At 45.9% G+C, this 13,680-nt stretch overlaps 1 protein-coding gene across 1 annotated transcript in view; it reads left to right on the top strand.

Moving 5' to 3' along the window:
• PSME4 (proteasome activator subunit 4) overlaps positions 1–8,965 on the top strand; it is a 47,527-nt gene extending 38,562 nt beyond the window's left edge. The window contains exons 43-47 of the mRNA XM_027653828.1: positions 499–654; positions 3,929–4,091; positions 5,585–5,718; positions 6,679–6,813; positions 7,435–8,965. Coding sequence (XP_027509629.1) covers positions 499–654; positions 3,929–4,091; positions 5,585–5,718; positions 6,679–6,813 — 588 coding nt within the window. The 3' untranslated portion in view covers positions 7,435–8,965. The remainder of the gene's footprint in view (positions 1–498; positions 655–3,928; positions 4,092–5,584; positions 5,719–6,678; positions 6,814–7,434) is intronic.
• Positions 8,966–13,680: the final 4,715 nt, after the last annotated feature.

The following is a 13,680-nucleotide window of genomic DNA, read 5'->3' as shown; positions in this document are numbered from 1 at the left end:
TAATTTAATTGTAATTTAATTGTAATTAATTATAATTTAATTATAATTTAATTATAATTTAATTTAATATTATATTTGATTATAAATATTATATAATTGTATTTAATTATAAATATAATATAATTATATTAAATAAGTCTGCTTTGGAAGTGGAGACTATAAAAATTATGACTTAAGTAACAGTTGCATGCCCACAGTTTACATGAGTTTATATAAACATCAATCAATTATCCAACAGGAACACACATGACCCCCAAAATAAAGATTTATTTAAGTGTAAATGAACTCCAAAACATTTTCTCTCAGTTTTGGACTTAAATCCAAAGTATGAAATTAAGTGTATTTGATCTCTTTGGAGACCAAGGGTGTATGAAACAAAACCACCTGAATAAGGGAAGTTCTTTGCAAGTGCTCCGGAAGGGGTTTTTTTATCAAATATTGTTAGTTTTATGCTGGGCAGCTGCTTTTGGTCTCACCCTGGTTTATCCCTCCTTGCAGACAGCAAGAAGCAATTCTTGGCACGCCCGTTACACCATCCTAACCTACCTCCAGACCATGGTGTTCTACAACCTCTTCATCTTCCTCAACAACCCCGAGGCCGTCGATGACATCAGGTGGTTGGTCATCCAGCTCCTGGAGGATGAGCAGCTCGAGGCAAGTGCCCCCTTCCCTGGAATGCTTTCTCCCTGGAATGCTTTGTGGGGTTTTGTGGAAGAGCTGCCAGGTGGGAGTCAGCACAGCAGGTTATTTCCAGCTCAGCTTTACAGGATTTGTTTCTGTCAGGCTCCAGTCCAGGAAAACAGCTGTTCATAAAACGCTCCATTAGTGATTTTTTTAAAAGTGCTGTTATTTTTACTTTTTCACAGAATTGGTGAACCAACCACATTGCTTGGTTTCAGTGGAGCTGAAATAGAGATAATTTCACTGTAAATATTGGCGTGTGTCTTGGGAGAAATTCAACTTCCAACAGGGTAAAATGCCTTCCTGTGTGGACAGTGTGTAAACCCACTATTTATTACTCCACAGATCTGCTTCCCATTTAATCATGCCAACTTAGCAATGGCAAAAATACTTTTCCCATATACATCAAGTTCACCACAGCTGAGGGTTTGCATTAAATGCTGTGAATTTAAGCCATGCTCAAGGACAGTGAAGAATCTTTAGTGTTAATCTCCAGTCTGGTCCATCTCCCCTTCCCCATCGTTCCCACTGGTGTTTGTGCAGCTGGAAAATACCAATGAAATCCAACTTTTGGGTGGTTTTCCCTCTCTAGAAGAAAGTAGAGGTTCTGCAGCACCTTGCAGTGCTCCCTGAGTTGTTTGTCAGAACACTTACCTCATAATCTCCCATCATTTTGAAAAAATACCTTTTATTCACTCGAATGCAATTTATCTTGTTATTCTAAACGTACCAAATGATTCCTCTGCACTACAGAGACGTAGAGCTCCGTGTTCAGAACCACTTCCAGTCGTGTTGTTGCCATGGAAGCTTTCGATTTTCTTTGAAAAGTAATCTGGTTCTTCCTCGATAATAACTGACAGGATGCAGTATCCTGCAGAGTAATTCCTGTGCAGCTCTTGGATGCTGGATTTTTGGGATGAGCATCCTCACCTTTAGCTAGGATTTGGTGTGTTTACCCTGCAGAACTGAGGGTTTGGTTCTTGGATTTTAAGACACTTTTTCTTTTTTTTTTTTTGCTTGTTTTGATACAAAGGTCCAGTCCTGATGATCCAACCCATCCTTTTGTTTTAATACACAGAATGCACTCGTGTCTTAATGAACATTTCTTATATTACACTGCAGTTTTACAGGAATGGGAGTATTTTCTCCCTGTTTTAGCACCCCTTGCAACTTCTGCAGTTGGGTTTTGCTCAGTGGTTTTGTTCTGGTATTGTTGCAGTTTTACAGACTTTGGTCACTTCTGACCAAAAAAACCAAATCCTGTAGTCGATTGGAAGATTCCTGTGCTATTCCTGTGTAGCTTTTGTATTCCATAAAGTCACCCTGTGAGTGTGATGATTTATAAATATATATATAAATATATAGTGTTAGATGTGATGAGCGATCAGCTGCCCTCGTGTATGGTTTTAAAGGCTTTGCTTCTAGGTGCTCCTTGCAGCAAAGTGTTCCTTCTAGATGGGTGATTAATTTAGGAATTAAAGTGGGTTTAATGCAGGCAGCAGTGATGTAAATAACCCCAGCTCACTCGGGGCCTCGCTCACTTCCCAGCCGAGCTGCTTTGTGTGTGCCGGCTCTGCCATTAGCACGTTGTCTTTCATTTAATGGCTCAGCTCCTCGGGGGCTCACAAATTGCTGATAAACAACACTGGCAGGCTCTCACCTCCTCCTTCCCCAGCCATTAGCAAAGTGGATCAGGTTTGAATAATACCTGGTAGAAATTGAAATGGAGCAGAGCGAAGTCTCAAGAGCTTAGTCGAGCTTACCGTCCTTAATTATGGCAGCACTTGCAGCTGTACTTATTGTTTTGGGGGAGGCTCAGAACATTGTGTTCGAGGATATAATTTATTATAATCTGCCACCCTGGATTCAGGGCCCTGGGAGGTGGTTGTGCTCCACGGAGACAAACGTTCTGTTTGCAGTTGCTTCCCAAAAACCTGGTGGCCGCTGTCGGTGTTTGGTTTGCAGGTTTGGAAACATGGGGGAGGTTTTTGGCAGCTTTGGATTACTGGAAGCAGGAGCGAGAGTTGGAGGGATTCCCAGTTTAAATGTGGCCTTACAGTCCTGTGACTTTGTGACTTTTGGGGGCTTTGAGGAGATGGGAGAAATCAGTGATCCTGAGAAATTAGTCGTTTGTTTTTAAGAGCAACTCTGAGTTGGCTCTCCTTGGAATCCCCTGACAAGGTGCTGTGGCTGTTTTAAAAGGAATGGGAAAGGAGATCTGTATTTTGAGTAGTTTGGAAATTAGGTGAAAACTTAATTGAGTCTTGTTCTCTGGGGGTTTCTGTGTTACCCGAGAGAACATTATCTTTCCAACCTGGAATTGTGTTTTTATTCAGGCAGTGCAAAGGTCTGGTACTTGGGGCAAGGAATTTTATCATTCTGGGGTGTTATAGAACTGAATTGTTGACCATAAACCACTGAAGTTATTTATTGTGGCTTATTAATCCAGCACCTGTTGTGTCTTTCAAAGAATTCTGGTACTACTGGGTGGAGTTTGGCCACTTGGCCCAGCTGGGTGTCCCTAAATCCCAGTTTGCTGCTGTGTTGGTAGGGTTGTTAATTGCTAACTGTGTGTGTTGGTGTGCCTGATGCCAAAACAGCATAAAATGACTGCCCAGAGACAGTCTTGAGTCTTTAGGCAGCAAAGGTATTTATTTCAAGCAACATCGGGGTGCCAGCCAGCTCGTGCTGGACAAACCAGCTCCCAAGTTCTCAGTGAAAAACCAGGTAGTTTATACAATTTTGGTGAGGGATTACAATATTTTACATGAATACTTATTACAATTACATAATCTAGTTATAATATTCATATCAGGCGGGGTTCAGGTGGAACTTGGGGCGGAGTCATCCTTTTGGGGAAATTCTTGGGGGTCGTTCCGTTTTCTTCGGCCTCACGGGAGTCTTTTTCTTGCTCCTCATCTTCATGAACTTTTCAACTCTTCCTGAGTTGAGAGTCTTACTAAAAACCTCTTTACTCAGCTCTCCAACCCCCCGAAATGTCCATCTTATCTAATTCATGACTACTAGGCCAACCTTTTTGTTGTATTTCATTAGGATAGAGCACACCAAGGACAAACAGACCTCTCAGAGCCTGACACCTTCTCTCCCTTAATTAATCTCATAACACACGTTTTCTGTCTCTGTCATTCCAACCTAAATGCAGCAAATTCCTCAAAGTGGCATCCGTGAACCTCTTCTCAGAGAGGGATTTTAGGCTCTAAAAGCCCTTGCTCTGTGTCGTGCCCAGGTGAGGGAGATGGCAGCCACCACGCTCAGCGGGCTCCTTCAGTGCAACTTCCTCTCCATGGACCAGCCCATGCAGACACACTTCGAGCAGCTCTGCAAGATGAGGCTGCCCAAGAAGAGGAAGAGGGACCTGGGCTCCGTGGGGGACACCATTCCTTCGGGGGGTAAGGGAATCAGGGGAGCAGGGTGAGGGCAAACCTGTGGTTTGTGCTGCACAAAGTCTGCCAGCACTGCAGGGGTGGGGGCTAAGCAGTGTTTGGAAAATTAATGTGTACCTGGTAAAAGATAACACCAGGGGGATGTTCTTCCTTCCTAAGCATTTCATAAACCATAATGGCAAATCACTTGTCCTTCTGCACCTTTATAGAATCATAGAATCAGTTGGGTTGGAAGGGACCCCTGCTGTGGTTGCCAGCCCATGGCACTGATGCCACATCCAGTCTTATCTTAAAAACCTCCAGGGATGGAGAATCCACTTTCTCCCTGGGCAGCCCATTCCAATGCCTGATTACCCTCTCTGGAAAGAATTTCTTCCTGTGCTCTGTTTCTGTCTGTGTAGTGCAGATCCCAATCCCTGCTGCACATCCTTGTCCTTGTTAAATGAAAACAAGAATTTGATGTGCAAGCAGAAATGATAAACAAGAGTACAAAGCAAAAGCAGATTTTTTTACCATGTATTCTTATGTTAAACTAACTTCTTAGCTCTTTTAGAATTAACACTCAAGAGATTTTTTTCCACTTCCCAACTCGCAGAGTTAAGGATGCAGATGATTAGGGATAGCAAGTTCTTCAGTAAATAAACTTCCTTAGCTGTCGTAACACATTTTTTTTACCTTCTGTTTTTAGTAGCGTGGCTTTTATTCTTAAAAAAAAAAAACAAAAAACCAACAACAACAACAACAACAAAAAAACCAAACACACACAGAAAACCCCCACTGAACAACCAACCAAAAAAAACCAGAACAAAAAACCCCCTTAGCCTTAGTTTGCAACTCTGGTTTCTGACTGGACATTTAATGCATGGGAGTCACAACCATTGACTCAGAATGAGTTTCCATATTTTCCATGGTGTCATTCCTGTCATTTGTTTCTGTCAGGCTCCAGTCCAGGCAAACAGCTGTTCATAAAATGCTCCATTAGTGATTTTTCAGAAGTGCTGTTATTTTTACATTTTCACAGAATTGGTGCATTGCTTGGTTTCAGTAGAGCTGAAACAGAGATGTTATAATTTCACTGTAAATATTAGCATGTGTGTCAGGAGAAATTCAGCTTCCAACAGGGATAAAATGCCTTCCTGTGTGGACAGCGTGTAAACCCACTATTTATTAGTCCATAGATCTGCTTCACATTTAATCATGTCAACTTAGTAATGGTGAAAATACGTTTCCTATATACATCAAGCTCACTACAAACTATTTATGAGTTTCCTTGAGAGAGGGAAGCTCACTGGAAGTGTTTTTGAAGCGTAGAGCTGTTGCAGATGAATCCCTGACACGTCCTTCCAATAGAAACCAAAAATAAAGGACGAATCTGGGGATCCATAGGTCTGTGCCTGTAGAACTCCCTGGATTTCTGCAGAAGGTGGAGGTCTCTGTCCTGTGGGGGGGGGTTTGCTGCTGTTTTATTTTTCCCTGGGTGTGATTTCCTGTGCCTGCAGAGCTGGTGAAGCGCCACGCCGGGGTCCTGGGGCTCAGCGCCTGCATCCTGTCCAGCCCCTACGACGTGCCCACCTGGATGCCCCAGCTCCTCATGGATCTCAGTGCCCACCTGAACGATCCTCAGCCCATCGAGGTAAAAACACAGCGTTTCTGTGGTCAGGAGGACATAGCTAAAAATACTCTTGGCTTGCTCTTAGTTCCCCTTTCTCAGGAAAAAAAATAGGAACCTGTTAAGAAATTCAGTGTCTGCTGCCTTTACTGAATGATTCCAAATAGTGTTAAATCATGGTCTGCTTTTAGGTCTTTTTTTGTGGTGCATTTGTCCTTGTTCTCAAGTTTAAAACATCAGCTGAAAGCTGCAGGAACTGTATTTAAAATGTGTGTGTATATATATATTATTTTGAATTAAAGATACCTCTTTTGTGGGTGCCATTCCAGAAAACAACCTGAACCAAAACATCAGTCTGAAGTTCTTAAAACAAAGTTTTATAGGCAGCCCTAGAAATAAGTTTTTAATGAAAGAGTTGCCCTTAACTCTGTTTTTTTGTCCTGTATTGGGTTTTGTTAACCTTTGCTGTTTCAGAGGATTGAGCTGTAGAATTCCTTAGATTTAGCAAACTTTGCTGTGGTGTGACCTCCTGAAGCAGGAAACTGAACTGATGGGACTTTTCTTTTGTTAATTTAATAATAATCTTAATTTTAATAACAGGAGACAGTTTTCCTCTGATGTGTTTCTATGAGCTTACCATCTGCTTCCCCATGTTTTGAGACCCAAACCGTTGGTTGCAACACCCCGGGGAAAGGCAACAGGGAAAAGCATTTTGCTTTTACCTCATAAGAATCCCTGAATGTTTTCCAGCTCAGAACTGTAGGTGCAAGACTCCTTTTTATGAGGGTGTTGGAGTCACGCCACTGGCCAAAAGAGCTGTGAAAATTAAAATACCGGGCTGACTTCCCCAGAACCCTCCTGACCTGCGGTTCTGCTCCAGCATTTGGTGACGCTGAGCAGTTCTGTTTGCTGTATTCCACGTGTTTTGGCGTGGAGCTGGGATCCACGGGGCCCAGGGATCCCTCCTGACTGTGTGTCCTGCAGATGACTGTGAAGAAGACGCTGTCCAACTTCCGCAGGACCCACCACGACAACTGGCAGGAGCACAAGCAGCAGTTCACAGACGACCAGCTCCTGGTGCTCACCGACCTCCTGGTCTCACCCTGCTATTATGCATAGGTGGGTGAGCTGATGTGTTGGGACGTCAGCTGACAGACGTGTCAGCCTGAGGAATCCTGGGGACAGTAGGGGGAATCCCTCATCCTGGGGCAGCCAAAGCTGCCCTCCTTACCCCCCCCTCCAGTGGCCTTGGTCAAGGCCAGATTTGTCTTGATTAAATATTGCCCATCTCTCCGTGTGTCCCTGTGTTACCCCAGTGCTTTGCTAAGACATTGACACTTGTTTTCTTGACTATTGATGTGCCTTTTCTCCGTTTTCTGCCAGTTGGCTGCCTTTTAAATGCCTGGCAGCGTCCCCAAAGGGGAGGTACGTGCTGCTTTGTGCTCCTGGGGCCTGTGAGGACTTTAGCTGCCACCCAGCCCAGTATATCACCTACACCTCCGATGGGGAATGGCTGCTGCCACACGGTTTCCTCTTCCACCCTGCCAGGTCTCCTCACCACAGGCACGTCCCCAAAGAGGGAATCCATTCCTGGAGTTTCTCTTTGTTGCACTACAAGACTCCCACCTCTCTTGTGTTGTGGTGTTTTGTGACAGTATTCCAAGAGAAGTTTTAACGTGTATTTTCATATATATTAATAGCGTGAGGTAATGTTTGTGTTTTGAATTCCTTCTCTTTCAGGTTTCTCCCGGGACAATGAGGATGCAGGAACTTGTCTGCGAAATAAAGGAGACTCAAAAGCAACTGATCATGTAGAGAACTTTGTGTTGGAAATCCCGATGCCTAATCAAACCCACTTTTAAAAATACAAACATAAGGACCTGGTTCTATCCAAAAGGAATTTCACCTCCCCAGGGAGCACCTGTGGGAGCCCCCACAGTCCCCTCGTGGCTGCGCTCGTGGGGCCCGATCGTGAGTTCATGGCAAGACCCTCCTCCTGGGCCCGCACCACACATCACTCTTGTTTCTGCTTCCTTGCACACGGTGACCTCCACTGCACACTTCCCACCCTCTTTTCCTGACCCCTGTTCCCAGCTGATTCCAGCATCACGGATATGCAGAACCGGAGAGTGCCGCACCCCGGAGTTTTCGCAGCAGAGCTCTGCACCCCTCCCCTGCTCAGCACACGGTCCCAGGAGCCCCTGCCTTCCTCAGAGTTTTATTTTTCACTCCTGGGATTTGGGTCTCATCCAGCCAGCTCAGGGCAGGATTGCCTTTTTGTACCTTCCTTGTGCAAATGTAAATAGCTGATCCCTGTGTGGTGTGGGTGGTGGCGGGGCAGAGCGCGGGGAGGGACGGCTCTTCCTGCCTGGCCAGGCCTTGGGAGGGAACTTGGCCACAGGTGGAATAAAAAAATCTGTGATTATCTGCGTATTTCTGAGGGGAAAAGACTGATGTCTCCATGTAATTAAGATAGGCAATGATGGACCGTAAGTGGTGGTTAAACTCACAGAATGATATTGTATGCACAGTGTGGAAAGGCAGTTTTTAACAGTGTATTCCCATAAAGATTGTCACTGTTTGAGCAAACATATCTCGTTTGAAGATTGTGGAAGCTCTGTGTTTTTTTTTGCCTGAAGCTTTGTTCAGAGACTGGTATGAATCGGCTGTGTAATAACCTGTTTAATATGTGTTACATAGTTGTAAAAGACTGTATAAATTGTAGAGGCATTGCATTGACAAAACATTGTACAGTTTGCAACCTTTTACATAACACCATTGTGAGATTAATTTGTAAAGATTCATACTTAGATGTTAATACAGTAGTGGTTCTGGCTTTTGTATCGAATCAAAACGCCATCCTTAGTTTTTTTTAAATTATTTTCTTTAACGGAATCTCTTCTGTGTCCGAGAGGCAAGAGAGGGTTTGTTTTGGTTTTTCCCCCATATCTCATTCTGGCCGTGTCTCACTCAGATCTCACTGCACCACGTGTGTGCTGCTATCACACACCCTGGTGTGACACCCTCATGGAACGGGAGGTGCACAGGAACAGCCCATCAGCTGGGGTGTGTGTTCCCTGTTCCCTGCATGGGAGGGAGCACCGAGACCTTTCTCCGAGCGTGTGACCGATCCCAGAGTTGGGAGCTCCCGGGTCATGGTGGGAGCGGTGTGGGCACACGGATGTACCCCTGTATAGCGTAGTGCCAAACTCTGATCTCAGCTGTGTACGTAGTGAAAGACCCAATAAATGGACTGTTTGTAACACCTGCAGCTCGCTGTGTTTCTCAAGTGGAAATCGGTTGTTTTGAGACCTCAGGTCGTTGCTGTGCTTTTGAGCTTTTGGGTGAGGCTTTTGTTTGTCCTGGGGATCTGACAGCGAGTCAAGGCAGTGCTGAGGGTTAATTGAAGACCTTGTTCTGGTGGCTGGGAAACGAGCTGCTGCATTTATGGAAAAACACTTTGTACCAGGAAAACACTTAGTTTCTCCAGTTCTCAGAAGTTACTAGTTTGTAGTGGAGATGGGTTTGCTGATAGAACGAGAGACTTTGCAAGTGATGGAAAACATTTGGTGCAGAGGATGTGTTGACTGGTGAACTGTTGGAGCAGATATTGCACGTGCTGTCCTGCCTACCTGGGGGTCGGGTCATGGTGGGAGCAGTGTGGGCACACGGATGTACCCCTGAATAGGGTAGTGCCAAACTCTGATCTCAGCTGTGTACGTAGTGAACGACCCAATAAAGGGACTGTTTGTAACACCTGCAGCTCACTGTGTTTCTCAAGTCTCATTTTGAGACCTCAGCTTCGGGTCGTTGCTGCTCTCTTGAGCTTTTGGGCGAGGCCTCTGTTTGCCCTGGGATCTGGCAGCGAGTCAGGGCAATCCTAAGGGTTAATTGAGGACCTTGTTCTGGTGGCTGGGAAACGAGCTGCTGCATTTGTGGAAAAACACTTTGTACCAGGAAAACACTCAGTAACTTCTGAGATTTGGAGAAACTAGTTTCTAGTGGAGATGGGTTTGCTGATAGAATGAGAAACTTTATAAGTGATGGAAAGCATTTGGTGCAGAGGATCATCTTTAGAGGATGTGTTGGCTGGTGAACTGTTGCAGCAGATATTGCACGTGCTGTCCTGCCTACCTGGAGGGCAGGTCACGGTGGGATCCAGCTCTGCTGCTTTGTGCTGTGTTGGGAGTTTCTTTTCTTAGTCAAAGTGTAGCTGGAACTGGCTGCAAGATCCAGTAAGGAATTCTGTGGTCAGAGGTGGTGTTAATTCCCAACAACCAGTTGTGAATCCACAGTCAATTCCTTGATCCAATCTGATCACCTGGTAAATAGAGCAAAATAGTTCAAAATACACCTGTGGTAGTGTGAACAAACCTGTCCTGACTGAGTTTTGGTGAGGGAAGGATTGTTAGTCTCCTGTTCTGGAACTGTAGGAACAGTTTTGAGATCTTCATCAAAGACCACAACTCCATTACTGCTTTTATTCCCTGACTTTCCCCGAGCAACACACACATCCTGAATCCGGAGCTGCCATCACTTTGTCTTCTACTGTCTGTTCCCTAAAGCCTTTGAGATGAACCAACTCCAGGACCTCAGTCTGGAGAGGGAGACAGCTCTAGCATGAGAAGAGAGAATTTTTCCCCTTGGAACAGGAAGGGAGATGGAAAAACACCTTGGAGATGATCTGGTAGCCTTGATAGCCTTAGGGACCTGTCAGTCTGCACAGATAACCTGTGACCACACTGTGAAGCACCAGGGAAGGGCAAAAATGTAAGGTAGAATTCATTTGTGGGAGGTTTTTGGGTGGTTTTTTGTTTGCTTGGGGGGGGGTTTGTTTGCTTGGGGGGTTTTTGTTGTTGGTTGGTTGATTTTGTTTTGTGTATTTTTGCTCAAGTTGCCAGTGAGCCTCTGCTCAGTTATTCTTGTGCTAGAACATTAAATGGTCACATTAAGTGGTGTAATCTCCCATATTTCCATAACCAGGTATATTTGATGCTTATTTTGATAAAAATACATGAGAAAAATCATCCAGTAGGTGAATAACACTTTAAACTTGTGCTTTTGGGTGGTACCACGGGCTCAAAATTGGATGTGTTACTGACAAGTCGAACTAATTTGTGTGTGGTGGTTTGGGGTTTTAATTAGAGAGTAAAAGGGATGAAGGTCCTTTTTTCTGATGTGTCCCTTTTACATCCAGGTATGTCCCCTTTCATCCTTTGTATCCTTTCCCAGGCTGCTGGGAGCCCTGTGCTGGGTGCACTGATGTTTCCTGGCAGTTTTTCACAGTTAGGCATCCCCAGCATCCCACACTCTGCTCAGTCTCACACTTTCCTCCACAGCTTCAGGCTCCCTGGAATCCTGCAGCAGAGCCTCCAGCTTCCCCTGTGCTGTGGAAAACACAATGATCTGGTGAGATGTAAAAGGGAAAATAAACCCACATGGCAGCAGAAGGTTTTGCTGGCCCCTGTCCTTGGAATGTTTTAACTTTAACCCTGCTGTGAGTTACCAGCTGACGTGTTTTACATCCTCACTGGCAGTACCTGGAAGGCAGCTTTTGGGGGATTTCCCTGTCACAGGATACTCACTGTCCACAGCCACCTTGGGGCACAGGCTCTGCAGAAGAGGATTTCTAATGAAGGTGCTTCTCAGAGATGTTAAGAGAGATTTAGGAGGGAAAGTCCCTGAGGTGAGAGGGGGGGAAAAGGGTTAGTTTTCTCTCCCTGGGAGGGAGAGTGACTCTGAGGAAAGTGGTCTTGCATCAAGGGTGTTCTCAGCACTGATAATTCTGATAATATTTGTAAGCTTCTACCTTTGATTTCTGATGGATTAAAGGTGAGTTGTTGCTCTTGTGATTCCTGCCTTGCAAAACAGGCTTTGTTCCCATGCTTTTCTCTTCCACCCCAAACTTTGACAGTTCTTTTAAGAAGTTAAAAAGCTCTTTTAAAAAGGGACAGTCCAGTGAGACACTTTGCTGTGCCAAAGGGGCCGGCCAGGGGTTTGTGCTCCCGTGGGGATCTTTTTTTGCCTCAGCTCATTTCCTTGCTCCCCGAGTACAAACCCTTCTCCCTCTTTTCTGCTGGAATGTTTGAACCTTTCAGACTTTAACCAGCAATACTTTTCCTTCATTTGAAACTGCAATTAGGGTAAAACATCCTGACTAAACCCACCCTTGCTCCTCACAGACCTGTTAAACACTGTGTTAGTGAAATGAGTGACAATCTAAACCTGTTACCAAGAGAAAAATCAGAGTTTTCTTTGGCTCTTTTGCAGGTAACTAGTTCTAAAGCAACCGACTTGCTGTAAAGCCCAGGATTACAGTTTTGACTCCTAAATCCATTTTCAGGGGTTCCAAAAGCATGCAAGAGTTCAGAGACTCAGCCTTGCTCACTCCTTTTGCTGAAAACAATCCCGTGAGACAGATGCATCTTTATTTCTGTGAGTGTGTTTCTGCCTGCTCTTTTAGGAACTGGAATCTGAACTGTGGTCACCCAGGGCTGAGCATTTGGCCAGAGCACACCTGGAGTTACACAAACCTTCCCAACCTTTTAGAGGACTCTTGTTATGCAAAATGTGTTGTTACTCCTGTGGCTTTGGCCTCAGGGGTTAGACGTAGTGTGAAGCTGAGGTCAGTTTTTATCCAGGGTCTTGTGTCCAGCTGAAGTGAGGTGTGTTGCCTGCTCAGAAAGCAGGTGAGGATCTTGTGCTCCTTGGTTTCATGGGAAGGGAACAATCCTCACTATTTCCTCAGCATTAACCACTTTGAAGTAATTTGCTCTTGCATTAGGCTGACATTTTGTCAGCCTTGTTTAATCATGTAATGCAATGTCCTCTGATATTTGTAAATAATAAAATCCAAGGAGGGAGAGCCCAGCTTGCCCCTGAAAAAACAACTCGTAGTCAGTAGGGCTCAGTAGGATTCACCCACAGAATTCAAATTTACCAAGGCTGGAGAACAAAAGTTATAAGTAAGAGGGAAAATAAGGGACAGCCAAGCTGAGAGGGAACATACCTTGAAGCCACAGGAAACCATGTTTTGGGTTTTGGACCTTCCCCCTCCTGTACACACCTAGTTTAAGAACAACTCTGTATGATTGCTGGGGTAGGGGATGGTTATTAAGACAAGTTTAAGACTGATGTATATATGATTGTAAGACAAGTACCATGCATAAGTCAGAAACTGGATCTACTGTACTTCCATAGTGGTTTTGTGCCTTGCCTGGCTGGATTTTGATCTCTTCAACCTGCATTTCCAGTGACACGGAGGCCCCTGGGTTGTGTGTGTGCCTGAGCCAGCTGGGAGAACGTGCAAGGAGAGTTTTCTGGACTTCACCTCCCTGTGAGTATTTCAGAACGATCCCTTGAAGTGCCTGGAGAGAACTTACAGGAAAGTCAGGGCAAGGCTGTTTGCAAGTACTGGCAGGACAAGGGGGAATGGGTTCAAACTGGAAGAGAGTAGATTGAGATTGGATTTTAGGAAGGAATTCCTCCCCGGGAGGGTGGGGAGGCCCTGGCACAGCTTGCCCAGAGAAGCTGTGGCTGCCTCTGGATCCCTGGAAGTGTCCAAGGCCAGGTTGGAGCAACCTGGGCTAATGGAAGGTGTCCCTGCCCGCGGCAGGGGGTGGAACTGGATCATCTTTAAGGTCCTTTCCCACACAAACCGTTCTGTGCTGGCACAGCCCGTTGCATCCAAGCTGAGAACGGGGCGGTGCAGCAGCGCCAAAGGAGGCTCTGGGGAGCTCTGGGGAGGCCGGTGCCGCATCCCCCGCCCCGCTCCGGGGCAGCCCCGGGCCCGCCTTCGCCGGGAGCGCGGGGGGGCTGCGGGTCCGGCCCCGCCGCGGAGCGGGGCGGGCGGGGAAGGGGCCGGGCCCGGGCGCCATGGCGGCGGAGAGCCGGCGGTGAGCGGCGGGGCCCGGGCCGGGGATGAGCCCCCCGAGGCGGCGGGGGCCGGGCCGGGGATGAGCCCCCCGAGGCGGCGGTGAGCGGGCG

Source organism: Corapipo altera, unplaced genomic scaffold (assembly GCF_003945725.1).
Source record: "Corapipo altera isolate COAL_440 unplaced genomic scaffold, ASM394572v1 70, whole genome shotgun sequence".
Lineage (NCBI taxonomy): Eukaryota > Metazoa > Chordata > Aves > Passeriformes > Pipridae > Corapipo > Corapipo altera.
The sequence above is the reverse complement of the archived record's forward strand: the minus strand, read 5'-3'. Positions and strand labels throughout refer to the sequence as shown.